The sequence below is a fragment of the Petaurus breviceps genome, unplaced genomic scaffold, assembly GCF_028583685.1.
Source record: "Petaurus breviceps papuanus isolate PSGF00001 unplaced genomic scaffold, PetGlider_PUasm1.0 90792, whole genome shotgun sequence".
In the NCBI taxonomy this organism is placed as follows: domain Eukaryota; kingdom Metazoa; phylum Chordata; class Mammalia; order Diprotodontia; family Petauridae; genus Petaurus; species Petaurus breviceps.
In genome coordinates this window covers 19832356-19853609 of record NW_027187347.1, presented here as the reverse complement: position 1 = coordinate 19853609, position 21254 = coordinate 19832356, and the positions used below count along the sequence as shown (strand labels likewise).

The window sequence follows — 21254 nt, the reverse complement described above, 5'->3', positions numbered from 1 at the left end:
AAAAACAAAATTCCTCTAAGAAGGAGGGGAGATATCTATTGTAGTAGTTTATAGATGGATTATCATATATCACATAGCTGTGCAGTTTTTCTGTGGCCTAGGACAAAGGTTAAAAACTGGTTAAAAGATACATTCCATTTGCAAAATTTAACTTCAGGCCAGAGAGGAAAAAGCTTCTGTGAAAGCCTCCCTTATTCAGACTGTGGCCCTGAAAGGATTTCAGTAAGTCACAGAATGATCCTAGGTGATAGAGGGCAGCTCAGGGGATACAACAGTACAGAAATGCTACGTGTTGTGCTTAACAGAGATACCTCCCAAACCAAAACTACTGATAGTCACAGATCTGTGGCTCTAGCTGTTAGGAAAAGTTATGAACCACAGGTGTTCTCTATAGTATATTCTAAAACAAATAGCTGAAGATTAAAATATTAAGCTAATTCAACTGATATTTTGTCTGCAAAACTTTAGGTAAGGAATTTAACCAATTTTCTTTCAATGAAAAACTGAGTTGTTTGGGGATATAGCCAGGGGTATGCTGGGACAAGCCCTAGAGTCTCTGAGAACTCATTTAAAATTGCCAGTGTTAGCATTTACACCTTGGTAACAAGAGTCTTTATACTCAGGAAACAAGCAAACTGCAAATAAAGGCTTGACTTACTGTTTCTTCAGAAAGTGATGAAGAAAACGCTAATAATGCAGATTGAGCTTAAAAACGTGTTGTGAGCATATTTTGAGGGGGAGGAAAACCAATTGTTAGACATTTACCAGAATACCATTGTAATTATAAGCCTTTAATTATTTTCTCATTGTAGGTATGCTTCATACCTATGTGAAATATGCATTTGAGAGTATGTATTGTTTTTGAGAGTATTCTATTTTCTTCTCCAGGTGTCATTCACACAATAACTGCATCCTTCTAGGTAACTCATCTCCCTTCCTTCCTCACTCATTCCTTCCTTCCTCGCTCATTCCTTCCTTCCTTCCTTCCTTCCTTCCTTCCTTCCTTCCTTCCTTCCTTCCTTCCTTCCTTCCATTCATCTCTCCTTTCCTTGGCATAAGGAGCCCTGGTTCTTTAGCAATAAACAGGATACTTTCCCCCCTCTATCCACAATCCTCCATGACATCAGCTTCATTACAACAGAATTCAAAGTGACAAAACTATTAATGGTTTAGAAGCAATCCGTAAATGTCAGCTCAGAGGTTGTTTCTGGACCACTGGGTATTGTGTTCTGAATAGGAAGATTAAAAATTCTTCTCTTAATCCAGTCTAACCAAACATTTGAGGTTAGAGCAGCTTTTCATTTTTCAGATCTAATAAGGTAAAGTAGAAAGAGTATGTTACTTACATGCCATAGGCAGAGCTTACAGTGAGACTAGTGATCTGTTGTGGAGGTTCTCCATCTACCCACACCAACTGAACAACGAGTTCTGCTTGGTAACCTGGGGGCATCCGAACAGGTCGTGTCTTAACACTTTAGGAAAAAGTAAAATAAAGAAAAATATATAATAAATATTCAAGTAGAACAAAAGGAAACTAGCTCACACTTAATTAAGTTCATATAGAATCATTTTGGGCAGCCAGGTGGCACAGAGCATTGGATTTGGAGTCAGGAAGACTCATCTTCTTGAGTTAAAATCTGACCTCAGAAACCTCTTAGCTATGTGATCCTGGGCAAGTCACTTAACCCTGTTTGCCTCAGTTTACTCATCTGTAAAATGAGATGGAGAAGGAAATGGTAAAACACTCCAGTCTCTTTGCCAAGAAAATCCCCCATGGTCAAGAAGAGTAGGATGTGACTGAAAATGAATAACAATGAGAATCATTTCACATGGGAAAAGGACATGGTATGTGAACAAATAAGGGTACATCCAGGGCAGCTAACAGAGGTATAAGATTCTTCCAGTCTTCTACTTAAGTTCTCTAAAGATTTTATATGTTAAATAAATTTCAGCCACCTTGAGATCAGGACAATGCTTCTTATTTCTTTTGTCCACCTAACATCACTTAAAAGAGGAAGGCTAATAAATGTTCATGGAATGAGTAAACAATTCCATTGTAGATCATTTGCAATGTATTTGGAATATCCAGAATCTCTCAAGGTAAGCCAGAATATGAGACTATCTAAAATTCAATTAGACAAGCATTTATTGGGTGACTGAAGTATGGGGGATACCAGGATAAAGCTCAAATAGACCCTCACCTCAACGACCTTGTACTCTATGGGGAGAAAACATGTTCACAGACAAATACTAAATATTTACACACAGTCTTGGAGATAGGAGGTTACTAATAGCCAGAGAAATCAGGAAAAAAAACCCATATAATCAACAAGTAGCTATATCTCCCTTTTGTGTGCCAGTCACTGTGCTAGGAGCTAAAAGTAGCTCAGGTCTTTTATAGAGAAGGATGGGGGGCAAGGGTATCCTACTTAATTGAGATTGATTGATTTTTCACCCATTAAGTCATAGGCAAGATGCCAATCAGCTAGGAAAATGAACATTTCTAAATCCAAATATAAATTTCAGATACTGGATGGATCCAGAAAAGAAATAGGACAGAAGAGAGAGGGTACTTGGCAGGAACAGGTATGGTTAGGGCCTAGATAAGTTACTGAATAGAAAGAAGCCTAGGCCAAAAACCAGAAGATTTTCCAGACTATAATTTATGGCAACTTATTTTAGGCTCCCACTGACTACTCGTCTATCCTTCAATAGGCTATCTATATTCACGACCAACTATTGGACAATTAGGGTCAATTTTACACAACTGGAGCTACAATGAGAGGAGGGTGAAGGAAGAATTAAGGAAAGAAAGGTAGGAGTTTAAATGAGTATTTCTGACACACAACAAATGATCAAAACTTCTTAACTAATATACTGTATCACTTTGGCATTCCTGGAAGACAACAGAGATGTGACAAAGTATTGGAGTTATAATTTGAGTAACTATTCAAACAGTTTGCAGATACAAATTTTGTAGGATGTGAAAAAAAATTTCAGCCCTACATTGATGATGAGGAACAAATTAGGTGACTATTACATTTATGGAGAGAATAAAAGGAGATAATGGTCAGGGAATGTGCTTAATGGTAAAAACAATTTACTACAATGATCTTGACAATTTTTTCCTATTTTTCTTTTGTTTTTTTCATTTTCATCCTTAAATGTCCATGGGATGACTTTGAATACCTGGATATCTTGCCAAGCTTTCTTTAAATTGGTTTTATCTTCCATTACTTTTCTTTGCTTTATGAGGCGATACTTCTTATTATCATCTACTGTACTCTGTAAGATTTTACAACTGAGTTTATGTTCTAACCCAGTGTTGCATTTGTTACAGCCATCTCTCTCCATTTGTTGACTAAGGTGTTTTCTGTCTTGGTATTTTTGGTCTCCTTATTATAGTAGTTAAGCTATCAGCCTGATTATGTCATTCTATTACTCAAAAGTCCCCATGACTCCCTGATAACACTAGGATAAAATCCAAACTTCTAACCTTAGAATTTCAGACTCTATACCCTATGGCTTCAACCTTCCCTTCCCACCTTATTTTCACATTGCTTGCTTTCAAGATTTACAAAGTGATATTGGCTATTCTACATTTTAGACAATTTTCCCCCTCGACTCAACATCTCATGTACTCCCTTTGTACGCCCATATAGACAATTCCCCATTCCTGAAATGCTTCCTTTTTCAATCCGACTTCTCTTAAATCCAACTTCTTTTTTTCCTCAAGGTTTTTCTTGTGTGCCAATTTCTCTATGAAATGTGTCTTTAAGGAGTCAGTGGAGGCAAGAGAGGCAGTTGAGGGAATTGTCCCTGGAGCAAATGAAAAGAGTCAGCTCTAGAGGAAGAATTCAGTTGTAGAGAGTTAATGACTTTTCACTTACACTCTTTCTAGGGTCCAGCAAGGGCAGCTATAGACTTTCCCCCATCTCTACACTCTACCATTAGCTTTGGTACCTCAGAGTAGAGCAATTCAATCTAGTAATGTGATGCCCAAGAGAAGAAGGCCCATACAATTCAGCTCAAAAATAGGCTCACTGAAGAAGCTATGCCCAGGGAGAGCATCATGAGGATACCACAAGAAGAGAAAGGGCATTGGAGCCCTGCAGAGCTGGAGGTACATATTTATTTGTCCATGTACACTCTCATTCATAGTGACACTATGTGCATTTTGGGGAGAGTGTTCCCCAGGTTTCTAGGTGCAATATTTTATTACTGCTATCCGTGATCTGCCATCTCAGAAAATGCTTTAGCTCTAACCTATTTGTATTTCCTTGCTGACTATTGAAGGTAAATGTATTGGTAGGGACAAGTGAGTTCAAATGTTGGACCCATAACATATGTTAAGCCTGGGAAAGTAATGCCCCAGGGGATCCAATCTGTCAATGCTGAGTTGAGAGGGGTGGCTGAGAGGGAGAACTAACTTTTTAGGTCAATGTTATTATTAAGTAGATCTTAGAAATGCTACAGATATAATTTGCTTAGATTTGAACAAAGGGCTTGATAGAATATGTCGTGCTATGCTTGCAAAAAGATGGAGAGATGTGGGATAGGAAAAAGTACAATCAGACAAATTTGAACTTGATTAAATGACTGGACTCAAACAATGGTCATTAATTTGTTCAAGGTCAGCTTGGCAAGCAGTCTCCAGTGAAATACTGCAGGGATCTATGTTTGGCTCCATGCTGTCTAATATCTTTATCAATAACTTGTATTAGAGCATAGAATGCATGCCTGTCAAATTTGCAGATGATAAGGATTAGAGTGATAACTAATACACTGGAATACAGAATAATAATCCAAGAAGATCTTGACATATTAGGGCAGGGGTCAGCTAACTATGGTCCATGAGCCAAATCTGGCCCACTGCTTGTTTTTGTGTGATGGGTGGGTTTCAAGAGATTACAGGTTGGATTTGGTTCACTGGCTGTAGTTTGCTGACCACTGGGTTAGAAAATTGTGCCAAATTTTAGAAGATGAAATTCAACAGAAATAAAGTCTTACACTTAAGTTAAAAAAACTTGACAAAAATTGATTTGGGATATCATAGATCAAAGAGTAAAATAGTAAAATAATAAGAATGTCTAAAAAGATTTTGGGGGATTTAGTGGGCTTCAAGCACAATTTGAGTTGACAGTATGATTTAGACATCAACAAGTCAATCTGATCTGCACTTGCATCAAATATAGCTTTCAGGAATGTGGAAGAGATAGTCCTTTTGTACTTTGCTTTGCTCATGTGTTCAGTTCTGAAGGCCAGAGTTTACAAAAGATTTACAAAAGAGTTTTACATTGCTAACTTGGAGAGTATTTGGAAGAATGTTAGTAGGACGGTGAAGGACCTTAAGTATGTGCCTCATGTGAATCAGTTGATGAAAATGGAGATTTTTAGCCTGGAAAAGTTTTAGGGAAGAGAATATGACAGTCACCTTCAAATATTTAAAAGATTACCAAGTGAAAAGAAGGATTATACTTCTGCTAGTCCTCTGATGACAGAACTGGAAGCAATGAGTGGAAATGGTAAAGAGACAAATCTAGGTGTGATCTTAAGAAAAACTTCATAATGATTGGAACTATTTGAAAGTGGAATGGGCCTTCTCAAGATTATCAAGTTCCACATTCCACTTCAAGTAAAGGATGGATAAGGACTTGTTAGCTCTATTATAGGGAGAATTTCCTTTTAGGGCATAGGTTAGAATCAATGACTGATGAACTCCCTTCCAATTCCAGAATTCTGTGAATTCAATTCCTCTGGAAGTATAGATTAGCCCAAACATTTTGGAGAACAACTTGGCAATGTACAATGAGCCATAGGATAGACTGAATCTTTTGAATTCTTTTAATAAGATTTTATTCTAAATATCTGATAAAAGGGGGAAATGGTCTCATTTTATAAAAATTTTCCTAACTATCCATATATATTTATTTGTGATAGAAAAAAGTAGGAAATACCACATGCCCAATGATTGGAGAATTGCTGAATAAATCATGTTGTATTAATGTAATAAAAGAATGGAGTATCATAAAAATGATGACTGTTAATCCAAGGCAACATAGAAATACTAACAGAGAATTACAGCAAAGTCAATAGCATCAGAATAATGTACATGTTGACTACAACTGAACACAAAAACAAGACTAAGACCAAGACAGACAGACATGGACAGAGACAATTAGTTATCTGTTCTTTTCTTTTGTTTGGCTGTTAAATACTAACTTTTTCTTCATTTTATGTATGTCTGGTTATTTGTCTTTGTTAGAATTTAAGTTTGTAATTCAAAATGGAAATATTTATATATTCAGGGACTAATTTTCAATGACTTTCCTATCTCTCTCATTCTCATCAACTGTCTTCTCTGCTTGTTCTAGCTTCTGCAAGGCAGTAGGTAACCAGGTGCTCCCAAACAGAGTCTAGCTCCCCTTCCACTGGAGAGCTCAGCCTCTGCCTTCTGCTGCTGAATCCAATTTTGTTTTTCACTGTCTCAATGGTAGTAATACTGGCCATGGTACCCACTCCTTTCTGTCCTCTGTCTGCTAACTATAGTCTTTCCAACTCTATATATCTTTTAAAGTTTAGGCAAGTGATTAAGCATTTATTAAGTGTCTACTATGTGCCAGGCATTGTGTTAAATTCTGGGAGTACAAAGAAAGACAAAATCAGTCGCTTCCCTCAAGCAACTCACAATGTATTTGAGATTGGTGTGTCACTTTGGTGTTTTTCCAACCTATAATTCCCCTCATTATCCTGCACTTTTTTTTCTCTCTAATTTTTCTTCTTGATGCCCCAAATAATTTTTCCTCCTTTTCTTTTCTCTTTTAAGACCATATGAAACTTCTGATTATTAACAAAAACAATACTGTTAAATTCCCCTACTGGTGACTGCTTAGAGATAGTCAGTAGCTATTCAGTTACAAAATACTGATCATCTGTCTGGGTAAGTTGCATCTGGGGTTCCCTTTTGATGCTGTCCTGTGAATTCACTGAATTTTCAATCTTGTTTTCTTTTTCTTTCCCAAAATTTTTGAGAAAATTCCCTAAAGAATTTCCTGAAATAAAGTATGACCAGATTCCTTCCTTACCAACAACTTTCAGAAAAGCTTTTAATTCTTTAATTTTATTTCCTTGCTCTATATTTCATATTTGTCACTTTAGATGACATTAAATTCAAGTAATTTTCTAATTAAGTCATTTTTCTGGGTTCTTTTTTTGGATTCCCCTACCATGTGTAGTATTCTGCACTTCTGTAAATGCTACTATTATTCACTGAGTAGACTATTTATATTTTCCATAGACTTTTTTAAACTGTTGAGTTTCATCATTATTTTTCTCTGAAATATCCTACTTGCATTTAATTCCTTCTTTATTTCACTACAATTTTGTTAATTTCAACTTTTTCTTTAACCTCATTCATTGTGTTAATCATCCATTTTTAGTGTATTCTGAAAAACTGATGTTCTTCTGGTGTTTTTGCTTCACTTTTAAAAATATTTTTTTCATTATATGCTAGCATTTTTGTTTTCTCATTTCCTTGAATTGATTAAAAAAAATTCTTTTAAGGGTTTATGGTAGTTTTGCTTTTGGGGGAGTCTCCTATTGCCATTTTGAGGGGGATGATAATGAGACAGGCTCCCTTAGATCACCTCTTTTTTTTCTGCCATAGGGCAGGGTCTCTGGATTGTAGTAGTGCTTCCCCACACAGAAATGTTGACTTAGAGACATCTTACTAAAAATGATTCAGACATATGAAATGACTGAACTGAGAGAGGAAAAGCTTCCCTTCAGGCCAAATGAGAATGAGAAGTGTTACCTAAACCACTAAGTTCTCTTTTTGATAAACGTGGCTACAACAGGCTGGGGGTAGGAGAGTACAGAGAAAGAACTCTATTCTCACATTCCTTTCTCCCTATGGGTTGGATAGTGAAAGGAAAAGAAAGAAAGAGGAAAATGAGAGATATATTTCTGGTACCTTCTCATTTCCTTATGGGGGATGAGGAATATTCCCCTAATGCCTACAGTACGTTACAAGTTGTAGACTAGAATCTTATTGATAGGAATCCTGTCTTGGAGTGGTGGTGGAAAAGGAGTGGAGAAGAGTTAAGAAGTGACCATTAAGTCTACCATCTCCCTTGTCACCACAAGAGTACCTAGTTTCCTCACATTTTGCTAATTCCTTCTCTCTCTCCAGATATCTCTTTTAGTCCTTCAGCCTCTTTACTCTCTTAGTTTTTTCAATTCTTTCCTTTACCCTTTTCATTGTAGCTGTTCAGAGTGCCTACCGTGTTTCTCCGATAATAAGACACTGTCTTATTTTTGGACAGAAAAACACAAGAGGGCTTATTTTCAGGGGAGGGCTTATTTTAATGAACATTGACAGCAATTTTAATAAACAGGTAAATGTGAACAAAAAAATATACCTTTATTCAATAAGCAAATCACTGGGGAAGAACAGGATGACGCGCTCACTGCTGCAGCTCTGATTGGATACAGCTCGGAGCGCAGCGTGCGTTTCACGGGGGGGAGGTGCATACGGAGGGTACCGTAATGTAGCGTGTAGCTCAGGGGATCACCTTCAGTACAGTAGCAATCTCAATAGGGCTTATTATCGGGGGAGGGCTTATTTTAGAGGAATCTTACACAGTAAGGGGAGGGCTTATTTTCAGGATAGGTCTTATTATCGGGGAAACATGGTATGTATTCATTTCTCACTATCAGAATACATTTCTCCACAAAAAACTCCAAATGAAAATTAATGGTAGGTTCCCAGGGTAGTCCACAAAACCATGTTTCTGTATGTATATATGCATATATTTATACACATATATACATACATACATATGTATACAAGCCTTGTAGCTGAACTCTTCTACTGATGTCCTATTCAAATTCTACATCATGGCATGGAGGTTACCCTGCATTTCTGAAGGATATGGTAGTAGACCATAAACTCTGATGTATCCTAAGCTCTGAACTGTCCATGGTCTAGTTGAGTTATGTTTAGAGATGTTTATGACCAGAAGTTTAGTTGCTGTACAATTTATTTATTTTTGTCATTATTCATAAAACTTTTACTGAGGAACGATTCTGGAATCTCTCTCTCTTTTTTAGTCCAGGTTATGATTACATAGCATTTAGTTTCAATTTATTGTTCTCTCTTTTGACATTGTTGTGGGCATTGTATATGCTCCTTTCCTGGTTCTTCTTATTTTACTCTGAATCAGTTCATAAATCTTTCCATGTTTCTCTGAAATTTTCTTATTTGTTGTTTCTTATGGCACAGTAATATTCCATTACATTAATGAACACCAGCATGTTGAGTCATTCCCCAGTTTCTGGGTACTGGGTCTCACAAATCTGTGGTCCAGTGGGCAGCCAGCCAGATCAATGACTGAAAGTTACAAACACAGTTATTTCAGGGTAACTTAAACAATTTTCTAACTAAAGTGTTTCCCAAATTTAAATGAGCTGTTGTGTGAGACAGTGATTTCATTGTCACTGGAAGACTGCAACTTGCCATGGTTGTTGAAGAGATGTCCCTTGATTCGGTGAAAAGTTGGACTCAATGGCCTGAAAAGTCCCTTCAAACTTTAAAATTCTTTAATTTTGATAATTTGCACAGGTGCAATATTGACAGTGCTAAGACAGGGCCTGGAACATAGTAAGTGTTTAATAAATGCTCAATGACTGATGAAGTGGTGCTTCTAAGAAAAGTCTCCAATACTATAGTCACTTCCTTTCTTATTCGTCATGTTATTATTAAAGTGGAAATAAATTAAATGGAGCAAAGTAATTTAAAGCATAAAGATGTATCAGTTTAATAGGTACATCAAAACAAAGGATTGTGAGATTTAGACATGTAATGTGTTTCATATATATTACCACAATGAGAATTTTAATTCTCTTCATTAGCTGAAACTGCAAATATTTATCTATTATCTATATTGTCTTGCAATGTGATAATAGAGTGTGAACAACTTTTTCTATAGAATTTTCTCATAGATTCCCTATCTGTAATGCCTTACTGCCTAAAATTTTTTTTATGTAAGAAGAGGATTGAGGAGATAGTGGTGTCAGAGACAAGAATTAAAGAGAACTAGATATTAAAATTGGTTCCTGGATGGCTAAGTGCCTCAGTGAATAGAGCACCAGTCCTGGAGTCAAGAGGACCTGAGTTCAAATCCGGCCTCAGACACTTAACACTTACTAGCCGTGTGACCTTGGGCAAGTCACAACTCCAATTGCCCTGCCTTCCCCCTTCAAAAAATAAAGCAAAATTGGTTCCTGAAAAACACCTCTAAATGTGTATGAGTGCATTCTAATTGAGAAGTAGGAAGACCAGATTGCTTCTCCAGAAGGAGTTCAGAACAATTTCCCAAGTCTGCCATATTTTTCTCTTTGTTCTCTAGGAGAATTCACAAAAGCATAGCTAAAGTAACAGCATGTTACATCAATTGTTGTTGTTGTCCAGTTGTTTTAGTCATATCTAACTCTTCAAGACCCCATTTGGGGTTTTCTTGGCAAAGATACTGCAGTGATTTGTCATGTCTTTCACCAGCTCATTTTACAGATGAGGAACTGAGGCAAATAGAGTTAAGTGACATGCCCACCATCACACACATAGTAAAAATCTGAGGCCATGGTTGAACTCAGGAAGATGACTCTTCCTGACTTCAGGCCCAGAGTTCTATCTACTGTACCACGTACTGTACTCCCTACTAGCTGCTGAATCACCATTTATGCTTTATTGCCATGAAGTATGATAACTATAACGCAGCTCAATATATAGTGTGATTATTGCCAAATCTCAAAGAATTTTGTTATAAATATTATATAATATTTTAAAACTTCAAAAAAAGTCTTACCTGAGGCAAGGGATACTGTCCTTTGTCACTCCTTCACTTGCTACAGTGCTGGTACTCCCCGAAAGACTCTTCGAAGAAGGAAGCTGGGAAGAAGGATCTGGAAACGGAGGAATTGTTTCTGGTTCAGGAGTAATGATATCTTCAACATCATACTGAAGTCGTACCTCTAATGACTTAAGTAAATAAACATATGTTATAATTTAAGAAAAAAATCTTATTTAAAAACATTTTAATTCAGTTATATTTGATATTGTTGGTAACAAATCCTATATTTAGTAGAATATATTCAAGATTCAGCATTTGGGAAGTCAATGTAATTTAGCTGAGTAATAACCCATATCAAGTATATAGCTTATCAAATGGATAATTTCAATCTATCAACAATTTAAAAATGCTTTTTACTTCTACAGAACTTTATTTGCATTTTTATTCCAAAAGTTAACAGTTTAGAATACTTTCAAAAGTAGCATGCAAAATTGCCACTTTCAATACAGGATTTGTGGAAAATGGAAACTTGCTATTAGAATAATTCCCCTAAAAATAATCAAATTGCAACTATGTCATTCAGTAATCCTTAACTAAGATGTAGTGAGCTTTTCATGATCTTAGGTCAGACTAATTGATGTGATAAGCAAAGAATATATGTTAATTTTGCATATAAGGAGACTGAGACCCAGAGAGGTTATGACTTGTCCTCAGTTACTAGTAGTTGCATAGTTGGTATTTGAATCCAGGAAACCCTGAGTTCAAATCCAGCCTCAGACTCTTGCTAGCTCTATAACACTAGACCAGTCACTTAATGGCTACCTCAATTTCCTCAACTGTAAAATGGAATAATAATAACACCTACCTTCCAGGGATTTTTTGAGGAAAAAATGTAATAATATTTATATAGTGCTTTTCAAAATTTAAAATGCTATATAAGTGTTAACTACTATTAGTGTTACTCCAGATTTAATGATCTTTATATTACGCTTTTTTGAACAAATTCAGCATTTACTGAGCAAAACTAATAATAAAATGCTACTGTCTTAAAATTACACCAAACACCAGCTTAAAATATGATATAGTCTATTGCATTTAGTTTCTTTAATCATTGTAACTGTAGAAGTTTCATTCTTAATGACTTACCACTATTTCAGTAGTAATTTCATGCCTGCTGAATTTGTAAACAATGACATATGCAGAAACTCCTGCTACACAGAATATTCTGCTTTCAGGACACCAATAAATCATCTGGACAGCATAAGGGTCCTCCTCTACAATTTCAGATGTTTGTTTTCCATCTCCTATCTTCTGTTTTTCAAATACTTTTGATGTTTTTAACTTGTACAGCATCTGTAGAGTTACTGCAAAATATTGAAGCACAACTTAAGACCTGTACTTAAGATAGTCACTTTCAACATGCTTAAAAATGAATGATTTTAATAGCCTTATCATCATTTAGTAAAGGTTCCATGGCATATGACTTAGCACAAATTACCCTCCATGATTTTATGTTAGTTGAAAACACTTTGCTTCTGTCCTTTGGAAGGAACACTATCAATGAAGCACGTGGGCACTCTGGAAAACCATTGATAGTTAATTATTTTTCTTACCCTACTCTTTAATTTTGGGCTTAAGGAAAACACTAAAGAACATATCATCAAATTATCCTTTAGAAGACACCAGCTTCCTCATCAGTTTTTTCTGTAACATTGAGGACCGCACAACATAATGTAGTTTGACAGCAATATTAGTTAGCTGGGGCATTTTTATGACTGTGAGGTGGGCCCAGAGCACCTGGAAGCCACTGTAGGAGAATGAGCTACAGCTTGATAGAGCACAGGACTGAGAATCAGAAGACCCAAATTCAAATACTGGCTTTACCATTTACTAGCTATGTGACCTTGGGCAGGTCACTGAACTCATCTGCTCTAAACCTGCTTTCTTCCCATTCTGCCCCTTTTCTGAAACCTCCACAACAATATTTGGCTAAAAATATCTATGCTTTATGAAAGCTTCCTAACAAGCATCCCATACCTGTTACATCACAACTGAGTAACCTCCTGCCTCTTCCCTATAAAGCACATGATCTTCTTCAAGAATAACCAAAAGACCCCACTAGCTAGAAGGAGTCTCTCTTTCACATGGATTCTCATGCCAGATCTCCTTCATGACAATGGCACATATTTCACTGTTTTTTCGTCCTTTGAGAATAATAATGATCAGAGGATACCTGAGCAAAGTTAACTCTCTTTTTTTTTTAAGCAATCAGGTTTAAGTAACTTGCTCAAGGTTACACGGCCAGTTATTTCTGGGTGTGGTGCTGAGTGTCTGAGCCCAGGATTCGATCTCCAGGTCGTCCCAACACTGGAGCCGGTGTTCTCACTCGATGAGCCACCTGGCCGTCCCTAAGCAATTGGGGTTAAGTAACTTGCTCAAGGTTACACAGCCAGGTGTTTCTGGGTGGGTGCTAAGTGTTTGAGCCCGGGATTCGATCTCCAGGTCTTCTCAACACTGGAGCCGGTGCTCTTACTCGCTGTGCTACCTGGCCGCCCCAGTTAACTCTCTTTTTAAGGTATCTGGTATAGTCTTGGTATATTCAGGGGCTATATCTTAGTGCTTTTAAAAATATTTAACAATAAACACAGTGGAATCTTACATTCTTTCCACATTTCAGATAATTATATGATTGTAAAGAGGCAGTCTACTATGAAATATCAATTTTAAGAGTATGCCTAGTCAATTCTAATACCCCAAATCAAGGATATCCTCAATGAATACATAAATAATTCTCAAAAGAATTGTATAGGGGCAGCTAGGTGTCACAGTGAATAGAGGACGGGACCTGAAGTAAGGAGGATCTGAGTTCAAATCTAGCCTCAGACACTTGATACACTTATTAGCTTGGGCAAGTCTCTTAACCCCCCACTGCCCTGCCTCCCACCCTCCAAAAAAAGAAAAGAATTGTATAGATGAGAAAGTAGGCATATAATTCAATCAGTATTGAAATTCTTTTGTTGTATTTCTTTTTTTCCTTTATTTCTTTTTTTTTTTAGTAATACTTAGATTTGATATTTTTCCAAGCCTTTGGTGTCATTATTTTTCTGAGCTGCCCTGAGGAATGACTCCTCACCAGCTTCAACATTTCATGTTTTTTGCATGACATTATTTGGCACCTGCCATATCTACTACCTCCCAATTCTTTTCTCCAAAATAAGTATTCATGACACATAGGCATGAGATTTTGGTGTGTTCCACAAACCTTTGACCTCTCTCATTCCTTATACCTGAATCATACCTTCAGAGATATATTTTTGCCATTCTACCCTAGACCCAATTTTTCTTGCATGTCACCAAATATAATTATATTTTGATTAAATTTTTATTTTCTTATAAAAGAAACTGAATCTTTACCTCCACATGCTTTGCAATAAATCTTGGTATAAAGGATTCAATTTTTCTCATTGTGATCTTTTGACAATAACTTATCAAGAGCGCTGCATTATGAGATAATCAAGAACCACATGATATGTGGTAGACAATCTTCCTGGTTCAACAAGCTTGAAACCCTGGAGTTACTGTTAACTCCTTTGATTCTTACATCCAATCCATCACCAAGTCCTATTAATTAGGAAAGAATCCTAAGAATCCTATCCGCAGAATCTCTTGGATCCATCTTTTCTACGCCATGTTGAAAGTCATCAGAATACTATACTACTCAGGGCTTGACAACTACAGCAGACATTTGATGTTTAGTCTGATCTAATTCATCTTAAACATAGTAGTTAAAGTAGAATTCCTGAAAAACAATTTTCTTGTTATTCCCTCATTCAAGAATGTACTTGTTTTATCAAATTCAAACACCTTTACTTGGTTGTCAAAAGCTTCCTACAGCTGCTCCAATCTCCTTTATCCAATCACAGTGCCCACAGTGCCAATCACAAGTACAATTCAGTATGCCCTTTGTACACAGTGCCAATGTAATTTCTCCTTGAAAGAAACTATGACGACCCACAACTTACTCCTTAATTTTCATTCCTTTGAAGTTGCCACTTGTAGGTACTGATTAATTTCACAAAAATCTTGAAAGTGGTCAATTCATTATGATTAGAAGTACAACTTATGTCTGTCTAGCAGTTGTAGATGGTGAAAATATTTAGACAGATTGCTATTATAACCACATGGGTTGCCATGAAACAAGTTTAAAAAAGGTTTTAAAAGTTAAGCATAAGAACATAAGGAAAATTTCCAAGGGCTAGATGAAGATTCAATAAAGAAATGGGTTTCAAAAGAAGTAGAAAAGTTGAGAGTCAGAGAAACAAAAATGTGCCCCTTGGAACAGTCAGGTAGCAAAGAGAAAAAAAAGGTGGAATGAGAGTTGCTGTTCTGCGTCAACAGAGAAAGCTTCCTTCTTGAGATCTCCCTATATCAACAAACTCATGGATCTGATTTTTAAAAATCATTATTGCTTTGCAGGGTACACAATGTCTTATGCAGAGCACATAGTTAGTGAATGCTTGTTGAAGATGAATGCAACAAATATCTGTTGATTACAATTTATTTGTTGATTTAGTTCAATTTATCTGGAAGAAGAGAAAACTGAAAAAAAAATTTTTTTAAGCTTGGATAGAAATGAGGAAGGTGGTAGAGATAAGATGACAATTCAACACGCCCTTTGTACATAAAAATGAAAATACATAGCACTTTCAAAAATATTAAGTTGAATCAATTTCCATAATGTATTGAATCCTAGAAAGTGTAGCAAAAAAAATCCATGCAATACAAGGTAAAATCGTACATAAAATATTAATTCCATAACTAATTTTTATGCTAGAAAAGAGAAGTTTAAAACTTACTTGCAGAAGCATCCCAAAACTTTATTGATCCATCTGCATGACTAGAGAGAGAAATTAAACATCAATCAAAACATGATGAAATTAAAATGCCTAATCATTGGTGAAAATCCAAAAATCTGAGTATTATTGATCAGATGCTGTTACATAAATACCATTATAATGACAATATCTTTAGAGCAAAAAAGTCCAAGTTCCAAACTATAACTCACTTATTTTCTTTACTTTATTTGTAAAATTAAATTACATTTTTCCAATAAACCAAAATTTACTTTCTCTTCCTCCCACCATTTTCTTTCCCTTGTTGATAAATAAAGAAAAGTAAAACTTCTGTTACAAACATATACAGCTAAGCAGAAAAAATTCTCATTTTGGCCACGTCCCAAAATAAAATGTCTCTTTCCACCTTCCAGAATCATGATTGGTCACTGTGTTGATCAGAGTTATAATATCTTTTTTTTTGGGGGGGGGTGTCAGAGTTAAGTGACTTGCCTAGGGTCACACAGCTAGTGATTGTCTGAGACCAGATTTTAATTCAGGTCTTCCTGACTCCAGGGTTGGTGCTCTATCCACTGAGCCACCTATGTACCCCTTGAGTTCCTATATTTTTAAAGTTGTTTGTATCTCTAATGTTGTTGTTATTAAGTAAATTGTCCACATTCTTCTCCCTTCACCTGCCATTAGTTCACAGAAGTCTTTTCAAGAGTTCATTTATTTTCTAATTTTTTTCTATTATAAACTTAAAACATTTATAACCATCAACACAAATGATCAAATGAACATAGGAAAAAAGAACAAAATCCTTCCATATGCCATTTGACTTTAACAAGGCAAAACCAAACAAATTAATAAATCTAAAAAATATTCTTTTTTAGCATTCCCTTTCAGTCTTCTTGAAGTTCATCCATCCCTAATATCCTACTTATTTTAAACTATATATATTGAAGTATAATACACTTCAATAGACACAAAGAATTAGTAAAGTTCTTTAAATTTACTATAGGAAAATTTTTGTTAGCTGCAATGGGCTTTGATCCATAGTAAAGACAAATACATAGATACATCCCTTAATCTGAAAGTAAAAGAAATGTCTTATCACATGATTAGTGTTCATTTGTTACCATTTATTGAAATAAATGGTTAAGTGAGCAATGAGAATGATATGATACAATAATAGTATTTTAGCACTTTTTTCAAAATTGTCTTGATGCTTAGTATAAAATATATCAAGTGAACTGATGCAAACTTTTGGTCATTATAGTACTTAAACAGTATCTGGAATAAACTCAAGACAATTTATAAAAAAAGATTTTCATGCTATTTGAAATGTTAATTGACTATACTGGTTACTTAAAAACAACTTCAGTTGAAAAAACATTATAAGGCATGATAAGATTGAAAGTAATGCTGTTATTTGTGGAAAATGGATTGCTAAACAATCAAAATTCAGGTGATAAAGGCTAAAAATAAATTTTTATGTAGATCTGGATGTATAATAGTACTGAGCTGGGCAAAACAGGATTTTTTAGATATCCTAACAGTCTAGTAGTATAGGAACATGAAACATAAAGTGAAACAAAGAGATATGAGGTTTATGGCTGACAATGGGCAGATATCAGGGATGGAGATGGCAACTAGAGGATGAAAAAAAAATCTCATACACATCTTGGAAACAGGCTTGACAGAGAATTAGGAATTCCTTACACCCTAGCTTAAAATTTAGCTAAAAATTATTTTGGACATTTTATCTAAAGACAACAAAATATTCTTATCCACACCTATGGAATATTCAATTCACCTACCTAGTGAAAATAGTGAAAAAGTACTGTATGGACCCTAGTGGAACATACAGAAAGTGAGTAACAGAGAATAGCAAGTACCTGGAGCTTCAGAGGATACATTTTCATGGGCTTCTACTACTCCAAGAATCAATTAAAAAACAGGGTAAATAATGGGACTGTGACTTTGAGTTTGCTGAAACTAGAGGATGAAAAAAAAGTTTGCTACATCTCAGGGTTGTTTTTCTCCCCTATTCTCTTTTCTTTTGGGTTCCAAAAGCACCTAAGAAATTGACAGTTCTCTGTCGTGATCAAGGTCGCCAACGATATCTTGCATGCTGTAGTTGTTAAGTAGATGCTTGACAATTTGAATTTTGACACACATTTATATCATGCTTTGAGATTTACAAAGCATTTTTCTGCATTGCATCATTTAAACTCACAACCATTCTATGTGATTTATGTGTAAATATCTTCAGTGTTTTAGATGAAGAAACAAAGATCCAGAGAGGTAAAACTATTTTGTCATGGTCACGAGAATGGTACATAGTAGAACCAAATCCCAAATGTTGATCCTCTGACAGTCCTGTGCTTTTTCTATATAATAACAGCAAGGCAGTGTTTGTGTTAAGGATGTAACTCAACATGATAGCAATCTGGGCAAGTGAGGAATGATGGTTCAAAGAAAGCACCAAGATTGAAATCAACTCCAGGGAGCTGATGACCAGCATGAGGGGAGCTAGCCCCTAGGTCTTCCTGATTCCACTGCCAGTACTCTGTCTACTGTCCTATATTACCTCTCAATAATGCAATTAACATTATTCTAAAAAATAAAAATATTGAGAAGGTCAAATTTACATGAATATGTCTCCAAATGTCAGGAATGAACAGCAAAGGGTAATTGCATTTATATCCTTGGAAAAATAAGACTTTATGAGCTGATGGTTTTCATAAGCTCCAATTTCTAAAAATGAGCATCTTTTTTTAAAGAGACCAGAGAAGTCTTTTGCTTTTATTGAGGCAAGACTTTAAGCAGGCAAGCCAAGTCTGAGTGTGAATCATAACCTAATGCTTGAAATACAATGGGAACTGTCAAATAACCCAAAGGTACTTAGAGTTTGGTATGGAGAATGCAGATTTACCTAGATTTTAACATGAAGAGGCAGGGAGGCTCTAATGGAAAGTTCCAGGGATTTGTAGTTGGTTTTGTACATTTTAAAAATTCTTAAAAATGACTTGGAAAAAGGTATAGGTGATATGTTTATCAAATATGCAGATGATACAAAGGCAGGAGAGATAATTAATACTCTGAACAATAAAGCCAAGGAGCCAAAAAGATCTATATAGGCTAGAACAGCAGGCCTAGGGTGGTACTTTAGAAATTATCTAGTCTAAATAATATGATGAAATTTATTAGGGAAAACATAAAGTCTGGATAGATGCTTGCCCAGATGCAAGGATCAGAGATGTCAACCAGGCCAAAATAAGCACAGAAAGCAATCTTAATTGGGGGGTGGGGAGTCTTGGCCCATAGGAGAGACATCATCTTCAGTGTACCAGACCCATGGACAGAGAGCACAGGATACCACATTCCTGCTAGTGGGAAGGCTGACCAACTTCTCTCTCCCCAAGGAAGCAGGCCAACTGATAGCTTCTTAGTTTAACTAGTAATTCTCAATAACTTAGGACACTGATTTTTCACATTTGGCATGGAAAAAAGATTTGTTATCAGGATGGGTTACTGGGAAAAGGGGATGGTGGTTTGTTAACCCTTATACAAAGAGATGCTTTGAGGAGAGGGTTGAAAGAAGACTTGAAGTCACCTCTCTCCAAAAGAAACAAAAACCCATCAGAGTATAATGCTAGAGCAGAGAAGGGCCTTAATGGTCATCTAGCATAATTACATTTTACAGAGGAAGAAAAGGAGACCTAAGAGAGATTAAGTGATTTGCCCAAGGTCACAGAGGAAGCCTTATAAAACTGTACTGAAATTGAGGCTGAGATGAGATAAAGTAAAATGGAACCCAAATCTCTTGAGTTAGAATGAAAAGTGCTCTTTGAGACCATCTTTCCAACTACTTCATTTTTACAAAGTGGGAAATATAAGTCTAAAATTAGTATCAGAGCAGGGACTAGAACTTATGTCTCCTGACTTCCAGCTCAGTATTTTTTCCAGCCTGGTTGTTGAAATTTGGGGAAAGGTATGGCTAGACAGGAGTTCATCATCTCACAAAGACCAGAGCTTATAATGGAGTGCAGGCTCAATAACATTTGTTAAACTTCCATCAGTTACAAGGCTCTATTCTATGTACATATACAAAGATAAAAAGAATGCCATTCTTGCCTTCAGAGAGTTTACTACACACAGATAGGATAATTTGATCAAATAGTGAGAACTAACAATCCAGGTGAGCCAGAAGGGCTTTACATAGTAGATGACATTTCATCTGAGGCAAGAAAAAATGGAGGAGGGAGTGAATTTCAGGAATGGGGGATAGTCTCTGCAAAGGCATAAGAGAGGAGAGATAAAAGGTCAAGTTTATGCAATAGCCAATAGGGCAATCTGGCTAGAATATAGAGAGTAAATACAGGGGAGGGATATTAAATCCAGTCGATAGAATACCCTGGGGTCTTTTACAGGCAAGATGGACATAACATTTAACATTCTAGACCATATTTTGGATGGTTTTCTCCAATAATCAATTCTCTTTATGCAAAAAGTAGATGCGAAAATGAACAATGTCTTTATTTTTATTTTTGTTATTTGTGTGGGAATCAGAAATTTTAATCTCTGTGTACATCAATAAAGAAGTGAGATTCTTAAAAAAAAAGGTAGGGACAAGGTGGGTGAATTTTTAAAATGACAGATGGAGGAGTTTGTTTAAGCACCGGGCTGAGGAGAATTACTTCTAGAGGTGATAGATTTTTAAACAACAGAATGACAGTCAGATTTGTGTCTTAGGAATTATGAATGAAATATGGCGGCTAAAAAATGATTTTAGTCTGCATTAAGAGAGGCACAGCACATAGAAGAAGGGAGGTGACAGTCCCCCTTTTTATGCTCACGAAAGACTAGCTATGGAATATTAGCCATTGATAAACAAGAAACTGTCCTAAAGAGGACAAGTAGGATGGTGAAAGTCCTCAGGACTATGCTGTATGAGAAGCACAGCTCTCTCCAGATCGGTTCCTTCTTGTCTGATCACTTGTTTCAATTTCCTTTTGCTGAGTCATCACATATCTTCTTCCCTTTAAGAATGAGTGGTCCCCTCAAGGATGTGGCAAAGGACTTCTTCTCTTTTATGTTTATGGTTTCTTCTTTGGTACTATCTGATCTCATGGATCTAATCATCTTTATGCCGATAATTATGTATGTGTACATATATCTATAAATATACACATATATATGTATGTGCATATACGTGTGTATATATATGTACTTTTCAAAGCTTTGAAGTAATATGCATTGACCTCATGCTAGATACCAGAGGAACAATGAGAGATGAAAAGAATTTACTTGCTCCATCCTAAATATCAAGAAGACACAGATAATTCCCAATAAGGGGAACAAGATTACTGGGGGAAAAGATTGTGAGCTAAGAGGTTGTTTTCTGTGCCACCTGGGGATAGCTTCGCGCCTAAGAAAAGAGCTAAAATGTTCCAACTGGCCCCAGATATGGAGAGTTTAATAAAAGAGTGATAATTCCCCCTTTGAGAAAGAAGGAACGCCAACAGCAGAAGATAACTCCAGTAGATGGCAGCAGCTGACCTCA

At 36.0% G+C, this 21254-nt stretch overlaps 1 protein-coding gene across 2 annotated transcripts in view; it reads right to left on the bottom strand.

Annotated features, from left to right (window-relative positions):
- STXBP5L (syntaxin binding protein 5L) overlaps positions 1-21254 on the bottom strand; it is a 423473-nt gene that overhangs the window by 127744 nt on the left and 274475 nt on the right. For both annotated transcript variants that reach the window (XM_069070001.1, XM_069070002.1), the window contains 4 exons: positions 15707-15747; positions 11997-12214; positions 10866-11038; positions 1347-1472 (listed from right to left, as the gene is read on the bottom strand). In XM_069070001.1, coding sequence (XP_068926102.1) covers positions 1347-1472; positions 10866-11038; positions 11997-12214; positions 15707-15747 — 558 coding nt within the window. The remainder of the gene's footprint in view (positions 1-1346; positions 1473-10865; positions 11039-11996; positions 12215-15706; positions 15748-21254) is intronic.